Source organism: Manacus vitellinus, unplaced genomic scaffold, assembly GCF_001715985.3.
Source record: "Manacus vitellinus isolate BGI_N305 unplaced genomic scaffold, ASM171598v3 scaffold_8_pilon, whole genome shotgun sequence".
Classification (NCBI taxonomy): domain Eukaryota; kingdom Metazoa; phylum Chordata; class Aves; order Passeriformes; family Pipridae; genus Manacus; species Manacus vitellinus.
Genome location: NW_021940864.1, coordinates 7,095,376 through 7,121,016, shown reverse-complemented (window position 1 = coordinate 7,121,016; position 25,641 = coordinate 7,095,376). Strand labels below are relative to the sequence as shown.

The 25,641-nt window shown below is 42.0% G+C and overlaps 1 protein-coding gene across 1 annotated transcript in view; it reads left to right on the top strand.

Moving 5' to 3' along the window:
* Window positions 1-6: 6 nt before the first annotated feature.
* TGFB2 (transforming growth factor beta 2) overlaps window positions 7-25,641 on the top strand; it is a 61,446-nt gene continuing 35,811 nt past the window's right edge. The window contains exon 1 of the mRNA XM_008929156.4: window positions 7-373. Coding sequence (XP_008927404.1) covers window positions 31-373 — 343 coding nt within the window. The 5' untranslated portion in view covers window positions 7-30. The remainder of the gene's footprint in view (window positions 374-25,641) is intronic.

Sequence of the window (25,641 nt, the reverse complement as noted above, 5' to 3'; positions counted from 1 at the left end):
TGGGGGGGGCGCTGTATTTAAACACTTAAAATGCACTGCTATCTCCTGAGCGTGCTCCTCACAGTGGATCTGGCCACCGTGGCTCTCAGCCTGTCTACCTGCAGCACCCTCGACATGGATCAGTTTATGCGCAAGAGGATCGAGGCTATCCGGGGGCAAATCTTGAGCAAACTCAAGCTCACCAGTCCCCCGGACGAGTACCCCGAGCCCGAGGAGGTGCCCCCGGAGGTCATCTCCATCTACAACAGCACCAGGGACCTGCTGCAGGAGAAAGCCAACCACAGAGCTGCCACTTGCGAGAGAGAGAGGAGCGACGAGGAATACTATGCCAAAGAAGTTTACAAAATAGACATGCAGCCTGGTTACCCCGAAAGTAAGTCGTCTCTGTTTGTGCATGTGTGCGTAATTTCGCCCCCGAGGCTTAGCGGTGCCCAGCACCTTTAAATAGCAGCCCCAAGCATCGTAACGTGCTTTCTTCGCTCGGCTTCCTCTCATCCTCAGCATCTCTTAGGTGGAGGCTTCTAGGGTTTAATTCAGGTGGTGGGATATACGTATGCCTGGGTGGATGCGTTGGGGGTGGTCACCTGTTCCCCCAGACTCGTGAGGTTTCCGGTCCCCTTTGAAGTCAGCCAGGAATCCCTCAAAGTGCCTCTGCTGCCCACCACCACGTACCTGAACAGAGCTCCCCCCGCCCAGGGTCCCGCTCCCTCCCCAGCACCGGGTTTAGCTCCCCGGCAGCCCCGTGTACAGCTTCCAGAAAGAGCCAATATCTTTCCACTGCTCTTGTTTCCCTTGGAGTGTCTGGACCGGGCAGGTTTCCATCTCTCCATAACCGAAAAGAAAAGGAGGTCTTAAAAAAGAGAAAAAAGTCGCCGGCTCGTCTTGTCTGTGTCCCTCCAGAACAGTGTCCCGCAGACTGCTATTCAGATTGGTGCTCAGCGAGGACAGAGACATAGACGTCCTCCCTCCTCTTCCCACATTAACTAGCCTCCCCTTTCGGTTCATGGGCACTTTTCATTTCAGGTACAGAAAAACTTTTCCCTTCTGGGTAGCCTCGGTTCTTGGAACCTGCCTCAGCCCGTCTGCCTTTTGCTGTTTTTAACGACCTTCTGGTGATCCATGCCACGTTTTGCACAAAAAAAAAAAGGGGATACAAATGCTCTGGGCTGACCAAATCCACTTAGAATGATTAATAATCATAACGACGTGCCTTTTTGTTTTGGTAGTGAAGCTTAAGTGCATAGAAAAAAAAAAAAAAGAAAGCAAAAGCACTGCACTGCCTTAAAGGAATCTAGATCATCATCATACCGAGGAAAGTGGAATACCAGAAGCAGAAAATAACTTCACCGTTCACATATCTGAACTCTAGTCCCTTGTCTTTTCATTCAGCTTGCTTTTCTAGCTCTTCCCTCCCCCACCACTTGATGCCCTATATAGTTGCTGTCTGTTTCTGAAAAGCTCATAGCTCTTGCTTAAATAGATAATGCAGCCATCTTGGTAACTTTATCCTAGAGTTTCTAATTGCATTTTCCCCTTATTTATTTTTAGTTTAGCAAGTTTAGCTTTGGGGCTTGCTCTGTCTTGCATGTGATAGTCCTAGGATGCCAGCCAAGGTATCTGAACCCCACGCTCTGTGCAGCTGCCTCCCTTCTTCCTTTAGTCTTAAATGACAACATCAGGTACAGGACATCCTGGCACTCAGAGCCATTTTATTATTGTAATTATGGCACCATCCTTAATAGCCATGATAAATACACTCCGCCCTTGTTACCCTTGGGGAAGAAATACTTTCTTTTTTAAAAAAAACACGTATTTGGAGCCAAGTGGGTATGAGCAGAGCGGTTCAGTATAATTCATAGCTGTAGCAAAAACACAGAAGTCATGCCTGTTTTCCACGTTGGTGTACTGTATCTTTTTGAGACCTGTCAGATCATACCCAGGGCAGAGGAACACCTATGGGCAAAGGTTAGGAAGACCGATAGCAGTGCCTTGGCTTGTGGAGTTGACCCGGTAACAAGAAGTCTCTTAGAATTGTAAAATGCATCCATCCTGAGCACATCTGTCCTTTCTCCTTGCTTGAACAAACTACAAAGAACCAAGAGCTGCATACTTTCCAGAAAATTAAAATATCTGTGGTGTGTGACTTGGATGGTCTTGACAAAAAAGCATCTATTTTTAAAATGTTGTCAGAGGCCAGATTTCTTCTGAAGTATCGATTGAGGCTTTGGAAGAGCAAAGGAGATTGCAGGTATCTACCAACAGAGTGCATCAGACGTTTGGGATCAGAGGGCCAGTTAGCAGTAGATCCGGCACTACTGTGCAAGGGCTGTCGCTAACATCAGAGTAAGTAGGTTAACTGTTTTTCCACTGCTCTCTAGTTATGCTGGATGGAGCGAACCTTTCCAAAAAAGACAGTAAGGAAGAAATTGCTCCACCATATTTTAAAGGAAGAAATTGAAAGCACAGCTCTGGCAGCCACAGGCACTTTCTCCTAGGCGTCTCAGTGAATTTTTTAACTCTATGGTTTCTGCTGTGTTGGAGGGAGGCAGGAGAGAGAAGGGGATCAGTGTGAATGCACTGAAGGTCAGAAGCTGCTGGAACGCAGGCATGGGAAAGATCAGTGGTTCAGTTTTTACCACAAGTTGTTAGCGTTCAGTAACTGACTACAACCCAAGTATTACAAATATGCTCTAATTATACTCATAGTCAGCAATATATCACTACAGATCGCTGATAGGTCTTTGTGGGGCATTTTGTAAAGTTCAGACTAAATATTTTTAGCAATGAGGAGATTTAAAAGGAAAGCTATAAGAGATATTGTATATACCCTAAGGCATATTTTGTCTTAAATATTATCCTTGGCCAACTGTACTGTATAAATACAGTAAATATGAATAGAACTGGCAAGATGCCAATCTCCTGGGATGAATTTTAGTCAAGAAGGTATTTATGGGATATAAATAATACTGTGTCAACATTTAAAGAAGGGATCTGATTAGTTTTGAAATTATTCATATTAATCTTTTCACATGCTGTTAGTTTAAGGCTCAAACTAAAGTTATGCTAAGGTTTACTGATAGTTTGCACTGAGGAAGTAAGGGGGCATCTGGCTTGACAGTCCACATGAGGTTAAGGACACATTGGAATATACCTGGAAATTCAACAAGTCAGGGACTGCCGGACTTGTAAGCAACAGATGGGAAAGAAGTGGCAGAAAAAAATACTACAGAGACATTTGGAAAAAATAGAAAGCTTTTGTCTGAAAAACATTCCTGCTTGCGTTGTGCTCACGACAGTATGCATGAGATACTGAAAGACTGGATCTCTTTTAAGTCCAGTTAGCAGTCAGAATTTGAGGTTTTTTACAGACCAATTTACAAAGGAAGGTGGGATATGGAAGCTGAGCACAACATGAAAGAGTTCTTGGGAATTTTGTGCCCAGGAGAGATTACCTCAGTAAATGCTTAAAACTGATTTTTGTGAAAGCTGGATAACATTAGAAGTTTATTACTTATCAGTTCGTCATTGAATTTCTAGGCCCCGATACTTCAGCTAGGTGACAATTGACATTGCACTGATAATAAACAGAAATTTAATGCCAACACAGTTAAAGATTGTGAATTGTAATGCTAATGCATAACTGGGATACTTGAGAAAAATAGGCAACACACACATGTATGCGAAGGCAGGGGCCCGTTCTATCATCTTCACTCAAAGCAATTTTTACCACAGTCAGTGAACTGGTTGGTACTGATGGCTTAAGGCCAATGCAGGTAAATTTTTAAATTTCTGCATTCTCGAAGAGAGGTTTGTAAGTAGTCAGTAACCTTAGAAATCACAGGTCTTCTGATTTTGGGACTGGTTTTGCATGGGTTTTAGGCTACTCATGCCACATTTTAGTGTGAAGGAGCCTCCATGGGTTCCAGCCTGCACTTGGTGTTAGGATTAGTCTTCTCAAGAGCCCTATACCATGAATATTGCTTTACTTAGGCCATCGCTCTGTGGAAGATTTACCTCATGAAAGACAACATTATAAGCTGGCAGAGCACAATAACATGTTTCTACTTTATCAACAGGGACTCACTTTACTGGCAGTTACACATATGTGGGTTCCTTGTCTTCAGGGTACCAGAATTGCTTGTGCAGACGTAGCTGCCGGCACTGGCCGCATCATTACCATGATGTTAACAACTACGACTGCACAGCTCACCTGTGTTTGCATTTAACATAACACAGAGCTTAATCTATCTAGCTATGCTGGACCTATGGTTGTGCTCTGGAGTACCTCTTGTAGGAGGCATTTGCCAGGCATACTTTCTTACCTGCAGCAATGTGAAGGCTTTCCTGAGGGGAGACATGGGAGGAACAGTTCCTTATTCCTTTTTCATGAATGGCACCTAGTGCATTCTTCCTAATTGGTTATGAAAAAAACTCAGGAAGTTGCAAATGGCTTTAAAAAGGGACAGGGTAATTTTCTAGGCAGTAGTCCTCTGCATACTAGGAGGGATAATAAAATAACATGCTCTAGTGCACTAATGAAGGGGAGCTCCACATGTGTTTCCTGCCAGGCTTCTGAATCACCATCCACTTGCTGTAAGCAGGGTGCCAAGCTGGGAAGCAGGGGGTGGTCCAAGAGCCAGTCTGGCATGGTACATGGTCCTTGAGTTTCTTCCAGAGGATGAAGCCTACAGAAAAGCTAAATACCTAAAGGTCAGATGAACTGCAACATAGGGCTATATTCCCAAGTCCTTTCTGAAACCTGCCTTAAGTTTATTTCTGGTGTCTGTTTTAGAGGCATTTTTCACTGTAATTTGGTGAGAAGGTTAGATAGAATCATGGACTCATTTAGGTTGGAAGAGATCTTTAACATCATCTGAGTACAGCCTTTAACCTAGCAGTGTGAAATCCACCACTAAGCCATGTCCCTAAGTGCCACATCTATACTTTTAAATACCTCCAGAGGTGATGAGTCAGCCACTTCCCTGGGCAGCCCGTTCCAGTTTTTGTGAATATGCAGCACTGCCCCAATGCTCCCCACCCTCCAGCCCACTGGCAGGGTGAATGTTTTATTGTCCCAGAGACCTTTCTGAAAATGTGCCCTTTTTTTCTGCTCATGGCTGGAGATGTGCAGGAAGTGCCCTGAGTGCTACTCTTGCTGGCTCCACTTGCAGGACAAGGTGTGAATAGGTGATTGAGGGAAGAAAGCAGAGCAACGTCTTCATTAGCTACTGGTTTTAGCCCGGCTCATCCTCCATGCTCTGTGTGAGAACAGTAGTGGTCATCAGAATGGCTGTGTTGCTTTGAAGTTACTACTTCCACCGTTTTGCTGTCAGTTTGAGATTCCTGTCTGCGCTGGAGCTGAGCAAAAAGATGAATGAGAACTGGCTGTCATTCTCAGTGAGCTTCTTCATCACAGTTCTGAAACATGCACGGAGCTTCACACACATGAATGGACTCATTAGCATTAAGTCTCTGTGTATGCCTAATTAGCTTCCTGAATTGGGGCCTGTTTATGGCGCATTTGCAGGGATGAACAAAGCCAGACAGTTCAAATCCCTCTCACTGTGTTGAAATCTGTTATTTGGGCATCAGAGCCCAGTGAGAAGGAAATGCTTTACAGGATTTTTTTACAGAGGAAAGAAGAAACTCTTCAGTGCTCCTGTGATCCTGAAGAAGGCTTTCCCTGTTGGGCAGCTGGCTTCTTTTGCCTTTGCACTGATGTGCTAGACTGCTTCTGTATTACAGATAAAGAGAGGAACCCCAGGGTATGGTGACAAGACGAGTCATGAGTGAAGACACACAAATGTTTCCGTTCCTGTTGTGAAACCACATGCAGCACATTTTCAAGCAGGCAGTTTTTAGCTTGAGGATGATATGCTCCCCAGGTATTATTTAATGTAATACTGTGTTACAGATGTTTCTGCTGATTTGTTTAGATTAAAAGGATTGGTTTGGTCATTTGTTTAGGGAAAGCTTGCACCCTGCCTTCCACCACAGGCTGTTGCTTGTTTCCCCTTCAGCTGTGATGTGTACTAGTAGGTACCTAGCTCCAGCATCACTGCCGGTTGGCTCCCTGTAGTAGTCAATCTGTAGCAGCTACGTTTCTTCTTAAAACATCCCCCCCATGCTTGTTCTTGCTGTCTTGTCTGTGTTAAGTGATTGCAGCTGGGCACCCAACTGTACAAGACATACAGCTGCAGGGTGTAGAGGAGAAAGTCAAAGATTTGTCTGTAACAAGAGGATAAAATGTTGGGAAAAAAAACTTAGCGTCAAGGGTTGTGTTTTATCTTCTCCCAGTGTGACCAATTGTTTTTGAATTTATGAATGACTCATGAACCTTGTTTAGTACTGTGGTTCTCTTAGCTCGAATGGCACAGGATTGGCTCTGCAGAATTGAAGTGCTAGACCTGGCTTCGTAAACCTGTCTGGTGAGCGGGTTTTTACGTATTCTTGGTGCTCTGCAAGTTGGTCCACAGTAGAGAAGTTACCTCTTTGGGTAGCATAGCATTCTTTAAACCAGTCAGCTTTTCCAAAGGGAACCGTGTGGCAGTTCATACATGCCACTTGGAAAGCTGCTGGCTCCTCGTGGTGGAGGTCATGTGGGATGAGTTTAGGCAGCAGTGTTGAGGGACTGCTTGTTCACTGTGATGAGACAGGCTCCACTGAAATATTGTGGTGCTATTTGTATTCTCTAGCATCTATGTTTGGTTTCCAGGAGATGCTAGACCTCACAGGCATCCCTGCAGCAGATTTACAGCAGAAAGTGTGGAGAGGATCTTTAGAACATCTCTCCCTTGTTCAAGTTTTAATGTGGACAGTGAGTGAGGATTCCTTCTCATTTCATGTGTGATGCTCATTGAATATTCGGGATCTTTATTGTAGAGCTGAGCTTTTCCCCACTGAATGACCCCTAGGGAGAGGTCCTCTTTGTGTTGTTATGTAAGACCTAGTAGAGCGTGATGCTGACTTGAGGTTATTAAAAATAATTGTATAAATTATAAAAGATAAGTTGACCTCAAAGCTGACCCTGCTTTGAGCTGGAGGTTGGACTAGATGTCCCTTCCAAAATGAATTAACCTGCTTGTAATCCTTGTAATAGTACATTTTAAAACAAGAAAAACAATACATTATATTTCAACTTCCACAGGGTGGTCTTGATTCAAGTATCACCATATTTCTAAAGATGTGCTGTTTTCTGTCAGTCTTGGATTTGTCCCTCTGCTGTAGCTTTCTTGCACAAAAATGTTGCCGTTCTTCTCTTCCTCTGCACACATTTTTCTTTTGCTTTTCTTGCATGAATGTTTCTTTTCAAATAAGCATGGTAACTCGCATGAAAATAGACTACTGTATTGGACTTCAGCAAAAGCTGTGACATAGTTTTAGGCAAACTGAGGAGGGGTGGGGAAGGGAAATGTTGTGATACTGACCTTTCACTTTGCTTGTTTGGCTCCTTCCCATCATATCTAACCCACACTGCACTGACAAATACCGCATCTGTCTTGACAGGCAAGTTCACAAATAACCATTCATTCATAACTTGGAGCTGCTGTAAGACTCCTTATGGGTTGCTTAATCTGACAGTTGTGCATTTGAGCAGAGACTTTGAAGCAAAGACTTTGCAGAATGACCGTAAGTTCAGTCTGACTTTGTGAAAGCTAAGAGGGAGGTCTCGCGTGAAAGAGGATACTGTACTTAAGTGTGTGTGTGTGTGTGTGTGTGTGTGTGTGTGTGTGTGTGTGTGTGTGTGCATGCGTGCACACACGCGCGTGCGTATATTCAAGAGCATTAAAACATCTGTTATTGCCAAAGCCCAAATTGGAATGTTCTGGGAAAGATAATTTAATTTTTAGCTTCTGGATTCATTTCAGTGATGGTAATTTCAACACTTCCTGGGGAGAATCTATCAGTGGTTATGTGCATCAAATGCAGCAGTAAATCTGTCATTCTTTCCATTTCAGTTTTTCAGGCTTACAACTTGGTTATTTTTCCCTGTTTGGCTGGTGTTAGTATGCAATGTTTTCCCTGGCTTCATCTCTTTTAAACCCCTGCTTTGAATTTTAAACGCGAGCTAAGCCTGTTGAAGTTCCTTCTGTTACTTGTTTTTGTTTACATATAGCATTTGCAATTCATCAGCTAGCTCAGCTGAAATAGTGATGGTAGCATATCTTTACCCATAGTGATGATTGAAAGATAGGAATCAGAACATGTTGGTTTTCATTCCTTGGGGTGGAAAAAAAACCCAATCCACAGAAACCCCCAACCCTGTGGGTGGACTTTGTATGAAGAAGGTTGAGAAACTAATAGATGTTAGCAGCACTGACTCTTATGAAGTGGTCAGAGAGTACCTCACAATCACATACTTGATAAAGGCTTCTGCACAATGATACTTACTAATCCTGAGCTCACAGTTGTGATTACAGGTGATCTCCAGTACCCCAAATTGAACAGAAAGTAGTTGTTGCTTATTTGAGTGGGCATTGTCCAATATGTATAAAATTACTTCTTTTGGGCTTTGGACAAACAGTCATAAAGATCTCCTCCAGGACTGCCAAGTTGTATACTTGAAAGAAGAACACTTGCAAATCTTTCCATCTTCCAAATGGCATGTAAAAACGATGCTGCAAATTTAGCCTCTTCGGATGCAGCAGTGGGTTGAAACAATGGCAGAAGTGGCGATGAGGCACAGCGTGGTCAGCGTCTAGTGTTCACCAGAGCCTGTGGCAGAATGCTGCTCCTTGTCCCCCCTCTGCTTGGTCTCATGGGTGGCCCAGACTAGCAAAGTTGTATCCAGGTGGGTGTGGGTCTCTTCTCCCAGGCAACCAGCAGTAGGACTAGAGGGCATGGTCTTAAGCTGTGCCAGAGGAGGTTTATGTTGAATATTAGGAAAAAAAATTTTTACAGACAGAGTAATCAGAGAGTAATCAGACATTGGAATGGGCTGCCCAGGGAGGTGGTGGAGTCACCGTCCCTGGAGGTTTTTAAGATGAGACTGGATGTGGCACTTAGTGCCATGGTCTGGTAACCATGGCGGTGTTGGATCAAGGGTTGGACTTGATGATCTCAGAGGTCTTTTCCAAACCCATTGATTCTGTGATTCTGTGGAAGGTGAGAGATGTCTCTGCTCTCCCATGAATGTGACTGTGGAGGGACAGCTCTGCCCTTTGCATCACAATTCCTGGCCTTTGTGCTTTGAGGTTTTGGTGCAGGAATTGATCCAGTTGAGTGGATAATACTGAAACAGAATACTTAGTGAATGCCTAGTAAGCAAAATTTATGGATGCCAGGGTTCAGGTCCATTGGCATATGCAGTACTTGGAGTTCATTTCTTCGTTCAAGTTCATGCCTTCAGGGAAGGATAACCTGATTGGACACTGTGAACAGTCTAGAGGTGTGTTGGATCTATGCAGATCCTTGATGTTCTTGTTCTCGCCCAATCTCCGAGAGATCCAGCCCAGTTTTCTTGGCTGTTGCAGTTGGCTCTGGGCCTCCCTGGCAGAGCAAGGGCTGTATGTGTCTTGTGCCAATCACTGCTTTATGCTCAAATTTTTCTTGATGCACGCTTTGGAAGTGAAGTAGCTGCATTTCAACATTGAGGTATGCTGAAAGATATCTGTACGTTTCATTTATTGCACTCAGTGCGTGTTTATCCAGCCTACAATGGCAGGCTATTGCAGCAGACATACATACATCTTTAGGTCTGTGAGTGGGGAACAAGTTCCAGCTTTCTTGAAAATAAATCTGCTGTTCTGATCTGGTGATGTGATAGGAACTGAGAGGCTCCCTGCCAGGATATACAGTTTGGAAAGTAAGGGAGCTAAGCAAGCAGCTTTGCCCCAGTTGGGATGGACTCAGAACAGATTGGTGGGGGCCTGAGCTTTCTGTCCCTCTTTGAATCTGGATTCCCCCATCCCAGCTTGCATTCCTCCCTGATGCTAGGAACCATGTATTTGGAAGTTTCACATTCCCCTTGCTAATCAGGGAAGAAAAGAGTCCCAAAATAATCTAGAAAAAGAGATCTTTACAAAGGTGGCCAGAGGCTGAGTTATAACAATATCATGTGTCTGAAGGAACTTACCTCCTTCCAAGTTGCAGTCCTATTATCTACCCACTTTATTGGGAGACTTAATTTTCTCTGGCTGAAAGTGTGTTTGTTGAGGTAGAGTCTGGAAAGGAATCTGCCTCATGCACACTTGCCACCAGGCCAGCTATACATGTGATACAGTCAAACCTTTCAATTGTTCTGCCTTTTGAGAATATGTTCCCCAGATTAAGGGACCTGGTCCAAAGCCTGCTGAAAACACTGGAAGTCCTTCCGTTGACTGCAGAAGTCTTTGGTCAAGTATTAAGTGTCATTCCTTTGTTTCAGGTAATGGCCACATCTTCAAGATATATTGGGATGTATTACTGTAATGCAGTACTTTCTCTTTTATTGAGTTGCCACTGGAGATGTTCTTCTGCATAAGGCCTTGCAAAAAAAACCCCCACAAACCTCACTTTTGAAAATAAACACCATAGTTTGCTTTATTGATAGAATCATTTGATGGCAGATGTCATCTGGGAACAGCATATGGTGGCAATATGGCAAGAACTGCAGAATGCAGGGAAGGAGGAATGAGTTCAAGTCCTGTACTTCTTAGGTATTCCACATCTCCCTCTGTCAAAAATAAATGACCATCTGACAGCAAAGGTCTTGGCAAATAAACATGCCATAATACATCTTTATCATCCTCTCCACAGTGAGTTTTTGTCTAGAATCTCATCACTCCACATCCAGACACTTCTTAGAAACATGTGCAAAATCAGACTTCAGTGCCTGGAGCAGGGACTAATCTAAAGCCTGTGAATAAGAATGTGGCAAATCTCTGTGTAGTGGACTGTAAAGAAAGGTCATGGCTAAGCCAACAAGGTGTTTTTATGTTATCAATAAAATCTTAAAAGTCAGTTCTCTATAGAGCTGGAGCCAGGAGAACCATTTCTGAAAGTCAGTTTGGTACATGATATATGCTGAGTTTACAAGCTGGAAAGCCAAGTAGTTTGGGAACATGAGCTGTGCTTATAGCGTGAAGGTGCATGTGGTTTTACATAAAGCCTCTCTGACTTGATATGTCTCTAAGTGGCTCACAAAATAATGAGTTAACTTTTGAGATACATTTTTTTCATGGATGAGGAGCTGGAGCAATTTGATTTGAGTCAGTAAAGTCACTCCAGATTTTTTCTGGTTGAAACTGGATTCTGTGCAGTGATTGTTTAGGGAAGAAAAGCAGTCACTGTGGCCAGGGTTTTAAGCAGCATCTAAAGGAGTGGTTCCTTTGTAGCCTTTGAGAATCCCAACCTTTTGTTCAGATGAAGCCTGTGGCAGGTAAATCTGCTTTGCTGTTTAGAAATGTCCTGAATGCTGTTTTGTATCGTGTTTATAGTACTACCATGTACTTTTCAAAGCCTGGAAGGACTCAACATCCACCACAGGTTGTTGGGATTTTGTGTGTTTGTTTTTTAAAAACAAGTAAAGAAAAAAGCTTGGTTTGTATTCTGTCTGGGTTTGTATTCTATCTACCTGGTGGGATGAGATTTCATCCCAAGACATTTGATTCGGGATTTGAAACCAAATGGTTTGGTTCTTGTTTAATCTATGGCAATATTATAATGTCACAGAGGATAAAGTGCCTTAATATAATGACAGCCAGACCTGCAGGCAGCTTTATGAATGAGCATGTATGTTGCCTTACAATTGAAGAAGATGCTTATCTCAGCAAGGATGGGATGTTCTTCTCAGAGTATAACATTCCAGGTCTGTTCACAATCATAGCTAATGACTAGTTGATATCATTCTGTACTTTAGAAAGGACAAGACTGACATTGCTCTAGGAGGCTTTGAGTTATGGTAGAATGGAAAAGTTAAAAAGGCTGGAAGCCCTCATTATGGATTCCTGGTCTCCCTTCCTGCATATTCCAGGCCATTGAGTTTTGCTGAATTAATTCCTTTTTGAAAAGGAGTTCACGCTTGGTAAATTATTCCAGTGATTAATTACACACACTAGAAATGAGTGTCTTTGTGGTTTAAGTTGTTTAACTTCAAGTTCTAGCATTTGAATCTGGTTTAAACCTTCACTGTGCTATTTTGAAGACCCATTGTTAAATCTGTGGGCATTCTGTAGGTACCCACAGAAAATGGAATTTTGCAGAGGGGAACTGCTCTGGCTGAGAGGAAGCTGGCATGGCTGCTGGAAGATCATGCAGTTACCAGCCAGGAGCTCAGGATGGGCTGCTTTATCTGACTTTGAGTGTCTTTCGGATCCGTAGACTGTGATTGAGCCACAGCTCTTTTAAGTTCAGTACACTGTGCTCCGTGAGATACTTTCTAGCCTTTTCAGTTATTCACATGGTTTTGCTCTGAAACTCCTCTGTTTTATTCCTATTCTGCTAAGATTGTGGACAACAGTATTGGATACTATTTCAAGAGTGGCTCTACCATTATCAAGTTACATGCATGTTGCAGACTCTGCTCTGTATTACAGTGTATGGATCTAACTCTGGCAGTAACTTTGTCAGGAGCTCTACAAGGAAAAGTTAAAATTCATGCATGGGTAATTATCCACCAGGGTCTCTTCCTGTTCTTCCCCAAGTTCTTTTCAGAGGTGCTGACTCTCAGGATGGCATCTCCTACTTTGTAAGTGTGATCCAGTTTCTCTGTCCTAGGGTTTTATTCTCATACTGATTTTACTGATATTTACATCTTGATAATTCAAAATTCAAGCCACTGTTTTCAAGTCCCTGTCTTCGTGATGCACCTTCTTCATTATCTGACACATATGTATCATTATTTCATCTACAGTTAGTAAGGATTTAGTTTCCTTCCAGATGATGAATAAAAGTATTAAATAGTAGAGTGCAGTAAAATTGAGCCTTGTGGGACTTTGGTAGAAGCTTACCTCTCAATAATGGTTTGCTGCCTACTGTTGTATTTTGAGTCTCATGAAAACGCAAGGTTTTTATTCATTTACTGCCTGGCCTTAGTGGTGTCCTGTTGTTCCTGTTTCCTAATGAAATAATCATGTAGTGCCAGCTTAGATGTCTTGCAGCTGCCCAAGTACATTATATTAAAAGAGTTGTCTTACCAATAGGCCTACCAGTGTCACTCACTAAGGTACTGGACCAGTATTTTCCTTGAGCTGGTGTGGATTATACTCCGTTTCTCTGAGCTGATTCTCATTCCTGTGCTTTACATGATTTTTCTGGGATCAATATAAAGCTGACTATATATGTGCAGTATCACAGGTTGCCTGTTTAGGATTGTGTATTAGCAATTATGTTCTGCCTCTTAGGATATTTTTCAGTGTTTAGGATTTATTGAAAGCTAGTTTTAATAATTAAGATAGCTGCTTGGACAGCTCTTTAAAAAGTCTTCAGGCAAGTTATCTGGTCTTGCTTGTTTTACAGTGTTGTTTTAAGACCTTCTGAGTTGCTGCTGGAATAAAAAAAGATATTTTCATCTTGTGCTTGCCTGGCTTTTTTATCTACGGAAATATATTTCATATTTTTGTATTACTGTTTCAACAGTTTTTATCGTATAATGGATGAGTATCACTGTTAAGCTTCCTTAGTACTTAAGTAAATCTCATCTTTAAGTTTCTTGGCTATGAAGCTGGTGTGCCTGTTTGTTTTTTCTCATCTGTTATCTGCAGTTCTTATTTTCTGATGTTATAGTAGTTCTTAGCAGCTATTAGTTTTAGTTTTACTTTTTTTTTGGTAATATATAGTTGCATATTTTAATTTTGTCTTCTTACAGTTGCATTCTTATGGTTTCATTGTTCAGAGACAGTTTTCTAACCCGAGTGGTCTTATCTGTTGATTGGGGAACTGTGTCATTTCTACTCGTTCAGCAAACTAAATGTTGGTCCATTATGCTTTCAAGTTTTCTCTGTAAACACTTCTGTCCAGTTCATTCAGCTCATGGTTATATCATCTTTGTAATGATGTCTCCTTCATAATACTAAACCCACGTGTGTTCAGTTCTTTGGGTCTTCTTGGTTTTGTGCAGAACATGAGGTGATCACTTCTACCTAAGCTGTGAATCTTGCCTGTCAAGCACCTCGCTTCCATGTTCAAAATAAAACACTACCTACATCTGGCGCTCTGTTGAAATGCCAGGGACGTAAAATAAGGGTTCTGTAGAAACCGGCTCATCAGAGGGTTACCATATCTCAGCAGGAACCAGATGTAAAGATGTGGCCTGGCAGAGTTTGGTGGCCCTTGTGATGGCGAAAGCAGTGCCACTCATGGCTCCAAACTACAGAGTAGGTGGTGACGGGTTATCTAGGGCTCGTAGTGTTGGCAGCTCTTCCCTCAGAGAAACAAGGGGCCAGACACTCCAGCTGTGAGGTTACTTCTTTTGCCAGAAACCATAATTTTGGAAGGCAAATAATATTTTTGGGTTTCTTTTCCATGTTCAATAGCACAAGACATGGGAGACCTCCAAGTCACTGACTCAGTTGGTGACTCCATGTGCAAAGTAGTTAGTGGATATGTTCTTCCTACCCCACCCAGAGGTCTGAGCCCTTAACCTATAAAGAAATTTCACTTTTGTTAAAAATAGTGCAGAGGCCTTGATGGATCATAAGTCATCCTAGTAATTGAGACTTAGTAAAAGGACCTTGTTAGTAGGGTTATCTGTACTTAATAAGAGTTGATACTGTCATTGAGTCCATCCTCTTAACACTAAATTGGAGCAACTCTAGCAAGTATCTTCAGGGAGCAGTCTGCTTTTTACGAGTTACTGTATAAAAGAGAATGACCATTTACTGTACATTAATCTATTCTGTGATAGCCAGAATTCCACAATAGCACCATTTGTGGCTAGCAGTAGGTAAAGCTCTGCAGATGAGCTTCTCCAAGCTTTATTGTACTGTACAGTCTGTTCTGCAGCTCCTAATCCTTCCATGTCCATCTCTGTAGTAGTTTCTGGGCTTAATGAGCAGACACATTTCCCATGCAGTACATAAAACATTTTAGGGATCTTCAGAAGTGGCCCGAGAGCTTCTGAGGCCAGCTATGGTGAAAAGTAGAGGAAGGAGTTGAAAGCTGAGCATGTTTGTATGGGCAGGCAGGTGTGTGTTTGCTGCATGCAGGCAGCTAGTGGCATCAACTTCTCCTGCCTACAGTTTTTCCTAAGGTTTAAAATCTTAGTGCTTTTCTGTTCCTGATTTACACTGCACTAGGGTGTAAATCATTTTGATTGTAATTACTGTTACAAAGCAGGAAAGATTGCACGATTTTAATGGGGTTTAAAACTTTCACTTCTTTCCGTCTCTAGCATTCGTGTGTTGTCTGCTGTCTTTATCTTAATGTGTTGCCTGTGCTTTGAATCTGTGAATCTTGACTCCTCTGCAATGCAAAAAAAAAATGTATAATTTTCTTTTACTTTTCCTTCTCCATTACACTTTTAGTTCTTGTAGAATTCGTTTTTCTTCTTCTTTTTCCCTCCCCAGAGTGAAAGGGTTTGACAATCCAATCTGCTTTTCTTGAAAATAACTTGCTTTCATTTCTTCCTTCAGCCAGGGAATAGTTTGGAAAGGCTGTTCTCTGGACCCTTGGCCGAGCAGGAGAAGGCAGCCAGCTGCACTGCTTGCCAGGGAAACAGGAGCGCTTCCTGGCAGAGGTGGGGCGAGAGGAACAGAGCCTGTGCCGTGGGATTTGCTTTCATCTCCTCCCCTCTCTGCAAGGCAGTCCTGAAATTTCCTGACCACTTCTAGGTCTTCCAGTTAGAATATCTGAGTAGTGAGGCCCACTCATTTATAGAAATATATATATATGAAGGAGGAGAGTGCAGCTTGCTCTTCTAAACAGCAGTAGATGAAAAATGCTAATTTGTGCTTGGCAGTCCAGCGCAGATTTCTGTGCGTGATTTTGAATACCCAGAAAGAGAAGTTGAGTTGAGTGCTCTCACATGCCTGGCCACCATCATTATCACCTGGTATGAGTCCACTTTTTGTATAATCATCCATAGACCTTTTTTTTTTTGTTAAGAATAGGATCTAAGTCTATGGTTTATCCTATTCCATTATAATTAGCATATTTAGGGTTGGATGTGCTGTAATGTTCTCATTCCCATATCTTTTTTTTTTTTTTTTGCTTTTCCGAAGTTATGGGTATGTTTGGATTTGTGGGTTTGGTTTTGGAGCCCTGGATGTTACAGAGTACCTGAGCCCTGTTGCTGTGGTGAAGTGTTGGGCAGGAGAAGGGCTTCAGCACTGTGTTCTGGCTTTGGACACCTGCAGACAAGTTGGTGTCAGCAACACTGAAAATCCTTTATTTCTTGGAGTATTCTTCGAAATGCAATTTTGCAGGTTTCCTCGTAAAACTTAATTAAACTTAATTCCTTGGTCTCCATTGCTGGGGCCTTTATCAGAAATACACAAGTGAGAAGACTTCTCTTCTAAGCCTCTGGGAAAAAGTTTGGAAGTGTCTATCCCCTTTCTGGTTTCATAACAGACATGTTTCAGAAGAGGTCCCAGTGTGAAAGTGACTCCTGTGGAGAAGGCTTTCTTTTATTTGCCTCCAAGTCTGACATACCTAAATCTGTAACTGTTTGCTTGCCTCTTTCCTAAGGCACTTCAGCAATACCTGGAGATGCTGTGGATTCTCATACTGCCTTCGTAAGGGATACATTTCTCTATATATGTACTGATTCAGCTTTTACCATGAACCTTAAGTGAAGTCAGCAAATGGTGAGGGGTTCCTGGCTTTACCTTAAGTCACAGCTGGCCTAACCACTGGTGACAAAAGATAACTCACCCAAGGAGCTGATTTCTGCACTTGCATCAATAGTGATGGAAAATCTCAAAGCGGTACAAAGCCTCAATGTCATGAGGAAACTTCTCTCATCCTCCTATGTGGTTTTCCAAGGGGGAAGAAACAATTTGTTTGACATATGGAAGAGGTTTGGTTTATCTGCTTTTGTGAAAGTCTGGGTATGCTGAGGTGAGCTTTACAAACTTCCAGTGGCTGACTTGGCTAAAAGCAGCCAATACCATCAAGAGCAAGTACATCATGTGTGCTGTACAAATGGCATTTGCTCCACCAAAGCCTTTCTGGTAAGAATTCATGTCTCTGACTGGAATTTGGAAAGCCTGTGAGAGCCTGGGATCCTTCTGCCTTAGAGGCTTTGTTAATGTTAAGTAAATTCTAATATACCCATCTTACTTTTAGCGTTATGAAGCAGCAGTACTGTTTTTGGGTACTGACAGCTAGGCAGGTAGGCATGAGCGCTCTTAGTTCGAGGGCATTGGCAGCTATTCTGTGTTGTTTATAATTTTTTCATCACTTTTGTCAAGGAACTTTAAACTTTTATTGCTGTCACCAAAGCAAAAAATCTGGGTGAAAGCAGTCTTGTTCTTCTATGCCAGAAAAATTGAAAAATAGAGAAAGAAGTTCACTATGGATATTCCTTTTTTTTTTCACCTTTCATGTTATTGAGAGGTGCTAAGTAAAACATCTATGGGTGGGAGCAGTTCGGCTGGGGAGGCTGTAACTGCCCGTGTTTAGTGAGTCAGGGCTCTCCACAGCTCCTGTAACAGAGATCCTTTTCTTTGCTCCCATTCTGGTCCTTCTAGTGCATCAGCCAACTTTCACCCCATATTGCAGCTGCTGACAGAGAGGTTTTCTGATGTGTGGAGCCAAGGGCCAACCACAATTTGTCCATGTATTTACAGGGATCATTTCACTCCACTAGAAGTGCAGCCAAATATTTCTTGATAGAAACATGCTGCATCCATCTAACAACACTATCCAATTGAGGCAAAGTGAAGAATGCTGTAATACTTGTATTACAGTAGTTGCTGAAGTCCCAGTGAGAGATCAGGACCCTGTTGCGTGAGGCACTGTTGATCTCTCAGTACTTTTCCAGCCCTATAGACCTTCCCCTCTAAACTGACAAGTCAGATAATGATGCTCTGTGGTATTATCAATTACACTGCAAAAGGCATGTGTGCCTGAAACCAGAGACTTTCGTGTGATCTTAAATATTTGTTCATGTGATAGTGTTCATCATCTCATCCAGCATGCTTATCTACGAAGTGATCGTACATGAGAAATGGAGAAACTTCATGTGTTCGTTCAGTGCTACTGGTGGTTTTTTTGTTTTGATTTGGGGTTGTATTTTTTTCCAGGGCCAGACATTAATCTTGGCCTTACAGCCCCAATAACTGTTATTTCTCATCAGCAGCATGGTGAGTCTGAAAAGAGAAATTAGAGTCAAGAGGATATTTTCCCAGAAGATTAAAACAGTTATAATGGAGGTCAAACTTTTGGCTTCAGCTATTGGACTGTTTCATTTTAAACTTGAAATGCACATCAATGAAAGCAGCAAGTTCAAAGTTTAGCATGAAATAATGCCAAAGACTAAGGGGGAAAAAAAAGTATATCAGAGTAATTTTACTAAAATTTCGCCATCACTCTTCACACTGAATATAACTTTTCAAGTAATATAATAAGCAATCCCAAGATAATGGTTCACTAGTGGAGGAAAGTGTCATACAAGATAGCATCCTATTTTGGGGAATTCAAGACCAGGGAATAGAGTATCAGTTCTCATTATTTACTGTATTGTTTTAGCATGAAGTTGATTTTAATACCACAGAGAATTTATTCATACTTGCGTTATTATACATTTCATGTATCCTGGTATAAATTCCTTTAACACAAGGCTTATCTCTTTAACTTAAGGAGCTGTTGCAGGATAGTTGCAGGAGACTTCCAAGTGCGTTACCCAGGAAACAGAATACTTCGAAGAAACATTGTTAAATTTTTAAGTTAGCTGTCTGTATGTCTGTAATTAGTAGCGTGTAAAAACCATTCTCACGGGAAGAGTTTTAGAAGCCTACCATTCACTCTGCCTGCAGTGGGAGTTTCTATGTATGGCAGCTTCAGCTCTGTGCTCCCAGCTGTTCTTACCTTGCAGCATCCCGAGTGCAGCTGGGGCTGCCTGGAGTGCAGGTCTGTTGGTGTTCGTAGAGTTCATGTATTGATCTGCACCCCCTGGGACCTGACCTAATGACATACATTCTGGAATTACTTTGTGTAAATATATCTGGCACGTATAGATATCTGTAGATGTATCCGTAAAGCTTGTTCGGGAATGTGAGCTGTTTGCCAACAGTTGTTGCAGCCAACAGTTATCAGAAAAGAAACACAGAGCTGGAGGGACTTAAAGAAGCTGCTCCATTGATCCTGCATTAGAAGAGGGTGTGGACTGTAGCCATGATATTCCAGAGAAGTATCTGTGTAACTTTCTCACAAAGGCTTCCAGTCGCCACCACAGTCTCCCTCTGTAATTTCATGCATTGTTATCCTTGTTTTCTGAAGGTTATCATGATATTTAGCACAAACTTTCCTCACTGCCACTCAGAACTACTTGTAATTTATCCATTGTGGACATGGAAAATGGATCATTCCTCTGCTTTTTGTGGCAGATGCTTACATACCTGAAGGCTGTTTTTACATAACACATTTTGACTCTTTTGGCTGACTGTAGTGGGTTGACCCTGGCCAGATACCAGATACCCACTAAAGCCACTCTCTTACTCTCCCTCTGCAACTGGACAGAGGAGAGAGAAAAAAAAAACCAGCTAAGAATTCATGAGTAGAGATAAGAGCTGGGAGAGGTCAGTGACTGATTACCTTCATGGGCAAAACAAGACTCAAAGTGGGGATAGTACTTATATTTATTACTAACAGGATAAGAGCCAAAGAGTGAGAAATAAAACAGTCTTAAAAACACCTTCCCCCCACCCCTACTTCTTTCCATGTTCTCCCTCCTCCCTCCCCAGCAGTGCAGGGACATGGGGAATGGAGGTTGAGGTCAGTTGTTATTTCTGCTGCTGCTGCTCAGGGAGAGGAGTCCTTCCTTCCCCTGCTCCCATGGGGTCCCTCCCAGGGAAACAGTCGTTGATGGACCTCTCCACCATAAGTCCATCCCTTGGGCAGCAGTTCTTCCCAACTGAGAGACCCTGTCCCGTGGGTCTCTCCTCCATGGGGTGCAGTCCTTCATGGATGAGCTGTACCAATATGGATTCCCCACAGGGGCCACAAGTCCTACCTGGGAAAAACCTGCTCCAGCGTGGGCTTTCCTCTCCACAGGCTGCAGGTCTCTGGCAGGACCCTGCTCCATCCTGGGCCTCCCACGGGGTCACAGCTTCTTTCATGCATCCACCTGCTCCAGCATGGGCTCCTCCATGGGCTGCAGGGGCACAGCTGCTCCACCATGGGCTGCACCACGGGCCGCAGGGGCCTCAGCTCCGGCGCCTGGAGCACTGCTCCACTTCCTTCTGCACTGACCTTGGTGTCTACATTGTTATTCCCATATTCCCACTCCGCTCTTCCCCGGCTGGAATTTTCTTCTGCTCAACAACCTTCTGTTCTTAAATATGTTATCACAGAGGTGTTACTGTTGCTCCTAATTGGCTCGGCCTTGGCCAGCGGCAGAAAGTCCGTCCTGGAGCCGGCTGGCATTCACTCCATGGGACAGGGGAAGCTTCTAGCAGCTTCTAACAGAAGCCACCCCTGTAGCCTCCCCCCGCTACCAAAACCCAGCCATTGAAACCCACTACACTGAGTAACCCAACTTATTAGTTTGATAGCTCTGTAGTAATCTCATTCTTCTGCAGCACCTGGTTGGGTAGACGATTCTGTTTTAACTAGGAACCACTGATAACTGCTTTCTCGGGGCAGTTTTCCAGTCTTGCAGCTTACTTACTGTGTATTTTTGTCTAGACCTTATCTTCTTCATTTGCTGACGGGCTTGTCAGTGTTCAAACTTACTGAAGTCAAGATAAATGTCATCTCTGGTTTCTCCTCTACTGGTAAAATTTGTTATCCCATCCTGAAGGCACTTCAGGTGGTTTGGACAGTAATTGCTTCTGACAGGTCCATGTGAGCAGTTACCCAACTCCTCATTTTCTTCCAGGTGCTAACACATTGTTTGTTTGAATATTTTTCCACTCTCTTGCTGTCTTTAATTCCTCACAACTTCTTATTCCCCTCATGTCCCCCTTTATTTTATTTTTTAATAGATAACATAGATTGCTCTATTCCAATCTTCTGGTACTTGACACTTTACTTAAAATTATCTTTTCTTCTATGTAATTGCTACTAGAAGCAATAAGGAACAGCAAAGTAGATAAGGAGTAATGTATTAATTTGCAGCAGATATTTTCAAAAGTTTAGGTAAGTGGTAGAAAAATGTACAGGTGTCCACAGTCCTTTGCACTCCAGGCTATGCACTAGATCTGCATTGCTTGTGTAAGAAAGGTAGAAGAATGGAGAGAAGGATTGAATGTCTGTGTCAGAGAGACTGCCTGGGTCTCTGCCTCTAATCACGGTCTGTGTCTGGGGTTTTTTACTTTGTACTGTTGCCCTTGTTCACCAGATGGTCTTTTAATTGGTTTGTAGCTTGCTACGTACTTGGAGAAGCAAGACAGAGCTTGGGAATCCTGTGGAAATATATTGCAAACAGCCATCTGAGTTGCTGGTTGTGTGTTAAAAGTCACTTGTCAAATTCGAGCAGGGTCACGATCATAACATTTTTTTTGTTTTCAGAATGCGTTTGAGGAATGATGAATAGTGTCTGTGGTATCTACAGTAGTATTCTGTAGTATCTTTTACTGAAGGGTCTCCACAGGTGCCTACAGGCACCTCAACTGAGAGGAACAGAGGTCAGCTGTGATCCTCTCCATCTCACATTGTTATTTTTGTTCATTTTTTCAGATGGAATTAGGATTTGATGCCGTTTCAAAAAATGGAAACTATGAAAAGAATGGAGAGAGAACTTCTAAGCATTTTCTCTCAGGCCTCTCTTTTGAAACAACTGAATGAATTTAAGAAGTAACTTTTCCATACTCTTTTCAAGAAATCAAAATAAAACTGTATCATCTTTCTGACCGAGTGTACAACATTGGCTAGGTTTGCTATTCCAGAACATACAATTGATATTTATGAGAAACATAATAGTCTACATTCTTTGCACTTTTGTTCTTTGGATGTGGATTACTCGAGTTTCGTGGCAGCACAGTACCCTGCCCAGTTCTCTAAGACAGTGGTACTTGATCTCCTCTGATTAATAGAGCTTTCTGAGCATTATTTTTTTCCAGTGACCTATATTTGATGCCATGGATTATGTTACTTTGCACATGATCTTATCCTTTTTTACATTTCCTCTCTCTTCCTTTTTGCTTCAAGTCTCAGTGGCTCCCTTGCTGTATCCAGGTGCCCTTGCCTCCACCCTTGGAGTAGCTGGCAAGGAAGAAGGAGGCATTATGTGTTTGCAGTGCTTTAGGAAAGTGGATGCTATTCACCTAGTTGTTAGATTAGCTCTTTTGTAATTTATTTCCAAAATGAACTATAGGTATTCAGTCTTTGTTTTCTTTTTTTACACTCTGGAGCCACTGGATCTCCTTGCTTGGCTCTGATTTTTCTCCACTTTGACACTATCCTGTTGGAAAGAGATGTGCAGCACTGAAAGGAAGAATTTTAAAAATTTTTTTGTGTGTGTGATCCCAGTTAATTTCTGTAGTAAAAGGCTTCACTTTTCCTTGCAGTCTGAGAGCACATTATTTTTGCTGCAGTGGTGCAGTGGGAACTCATTTATCTGCTATAGACTATCCACCCGTGTCTTGCCATGTCCTTACAGTTGAACCATTTTTTTAAATTATTTTTCTCAGTCATTTTAATATTTATGATTACTTCTTATTATGGTTTTTTGCCTTCTAGTTTCCAGGAATGCTTTTGTGTATGCAAAGTAACCTATTGTTGTATAACTTTGAAAATGGCAAAAAATTGTTCTTTGTTACTTGGTATGACTCTAGGGTGGTTAGCTGGTGTCCCATACTTCTCATTTGAATCTCTGATCCTGTAGTGTTAATAGTACCTCTGTATCAAATATGCGAAGCCGGAACAAAGATGTCAACTCATTATTCATGTAATTCACATGTGTATTTTCACAGAATCACAGAATTTTAAAGACAACTTCCTTCTGAAGTTTCACCTCTGAAATGGGGAGCTTTTCCTTTTGATTGTGGGTCAGCCTTGGGTTGAGGAGTAATAGAATAGTCCTGAAGCATGATATGTTTTGTATAAATAGGTATGATATTTCACATGTTCTTTTGTATCAGTGTTTAGAAGCACACTGCCTCCAGGGCATGCAACCAGTACTTCAAACAAAACACCCAGCTCAACAACAAACTCTTTGGACAGTTCCCTGTTTCACAACCACTTTCTAGCGTGATGTTCTGTCTGAATACAGTCCTGAAGCTTAAGTATCCTGTGTAATTTGTGTCCGTGTCATGTGACTAGAGCAGTAAAGACTTATTTCTGGAGCCCTGCCTCTGTAGGCACATGTCAGCTGAATACCTGTGGAGCCCCACCAGTAGGAAGTATGACTAATAATGCACGTAGAGCAGAAAATTTAAAACTTGCTGTGAAGAGCCACCATGGTTTTCATGCTCCTTTGAACTAATGTGTTTTCAAATCATTCTTTAGCTAGTTCCAAGAAGCCGCTGATGCATTCCTAGTCTGTTTTGATCTTTAAGAAATGCAGACATTGACCCTGTAATTGCTATCCATATTCATTATCGCAGTCATGGTGTTGTATGATGCAATTTGTGGAGCTCTTTCACTGAATGTGATCTCTGTCTGGAGTCTGCGTTAGTTTTGGATCCTTCTGAATCATAAATGGTCAGAACAGCTTTTTCTAATATTTAGTTGGATGTCATCTTGTTAGTCTGAAACATATTCTTTTATATTTTTCGTTTCTTCGTGTGCATATATGTGTGTCTGTTTGTATGCACTCCTCTTTCTCTAGAGAATTTTGTCTCAAACATTTATGCACACCCAAAAAAGCAGAAAGTAAATTGCTTGCAAATATGAAGCCAATTTTGGGGGATATTATTGTAAAAATTTAAAGCAAAATAGGTGAAACTTCCAAGTAGAGGCAAAGGGTTGAAATTAATTGAGCAAAACCTGCCATTAAAATAGAAGGCAATAAGCCATCTGTTGTTAAGCTTGGGTGTAGTTCCATTGTCTTGGTAATACTGTGAGCCTGCTCATGATGTGTGTCTGTACATCTGGCACGCTGATACCTCTGGTGCAGAACTGTCCTGCACCATGGTTTTGTTATCATGATGTTTCCCTCGGTGATAGAACTCACCAATAAAAAAAGAGATCAGAAACTCAGTCTTGCTGATGTTTGTCTAAAAGTCAATTCTATGCAGATGAGTCTGAAGTATGTGGTGGCACTCGAAGTGATTGATATTTGTAGTATCTCAGGGAAAGACGTTTATCTTACCCTTTGGAAAATCCAACTGGATCCATCTAGCTGTTTTATTTGGACACAGGAAAACTAGTCTAGCCTTGTAAACCTGAACTCTCAGCTATGAATAGCACAGACAAGAACTTAGCACCCACTATAGTATGAACTTCTGCCATTTCCTTGTGTATTAACCTATCACAAGGAGGGGCCAGACTGTAAAGTAACAGTTGTGTGTCTGTAATGCCCCGTGCTACCTTGGGTAATGAAAAAAGAGAGTCTGTACCTGCAGCAGCAGCAGCCATTGCAGTGAACTGTGCCATTCTCTGTTTCTTCTTTTTATTCCCAGCTCTCCCAATTATCTTCCATCTCAGACACTAGAAGGTTAAAATATAAAATGTGCATATGTTGTAACAAAAAACTTAATCCTTTTTCAACCTGTATATGATTTTACTTCAGACAAGGCAACCCTCCAGATTTACATTAACCAACATTTGAAATGGGATGGTTTTAAAACTCAAAAAAAACTGTCTAGGAAATCTTGCTGTGTTAGCTTGAAATGATTCAGAAAAACAATCTTCTTTCTTCTTTTTTTTCTAACTTTTTTTTTTTTACTTTTTTCTTCTTTTTTCATCTTTTCTTTTTCTTTTTTTTTTCAAGAATATTGCAAATAAAAAATTTTTATAATAGCAATAAGAAAAAATAGAACTTGAAAAGCTCAAGCTCTTGACTTGTTTAGTGGGGGTTTTTTAGGCAATACATTTCTTTTATTTTTTAAATTTTTAAAATCATGTCACTGTTTGAGAGTGAGCTGGGGAGGCTCTCACTTGCTCAGAATGGCCATTGTGTACTCACTCTTTATGTGCTTGGACCGATAAAGGCTGGAGACCACAAGTTAGGTCAGACTGGGAGAAGGTGGTTTGGAGTAAAAAGTAGGCTGTTGGAATAAAACACTTTTAGTCATCAGTATCTAGAACATTTCTAGTGTTGGGTTAAAAAAGAGTTCAAATGGAACAACAGGGTCTGAGAAGCAATGGTCTTCCCACATCTTCCTTCTAGTCAGAGGTTCTTGCATAAACATCTGTGATGAGTACTGGTGCCTTTTCAGATTCAAAGGAATTCTGCTTGTTTCTGCTTTGAACTTTGAAAGGTAAAACCTGTGTTTTGGTGCAGGGAAATGCAGTTCCAGAATTTTTTTGTATTCTGTTTAGCCCTACTGGAGCTGTGCTATGGGCATGTCATTGTGGAGGGGTCCTTATTCCCTGGCTTCAGCAGAGAAATGCACTCCTCACACATGAGGACCACAGTGGGCTTTCATGCCTCTGAGGATTAGGTTAACAAGGCAT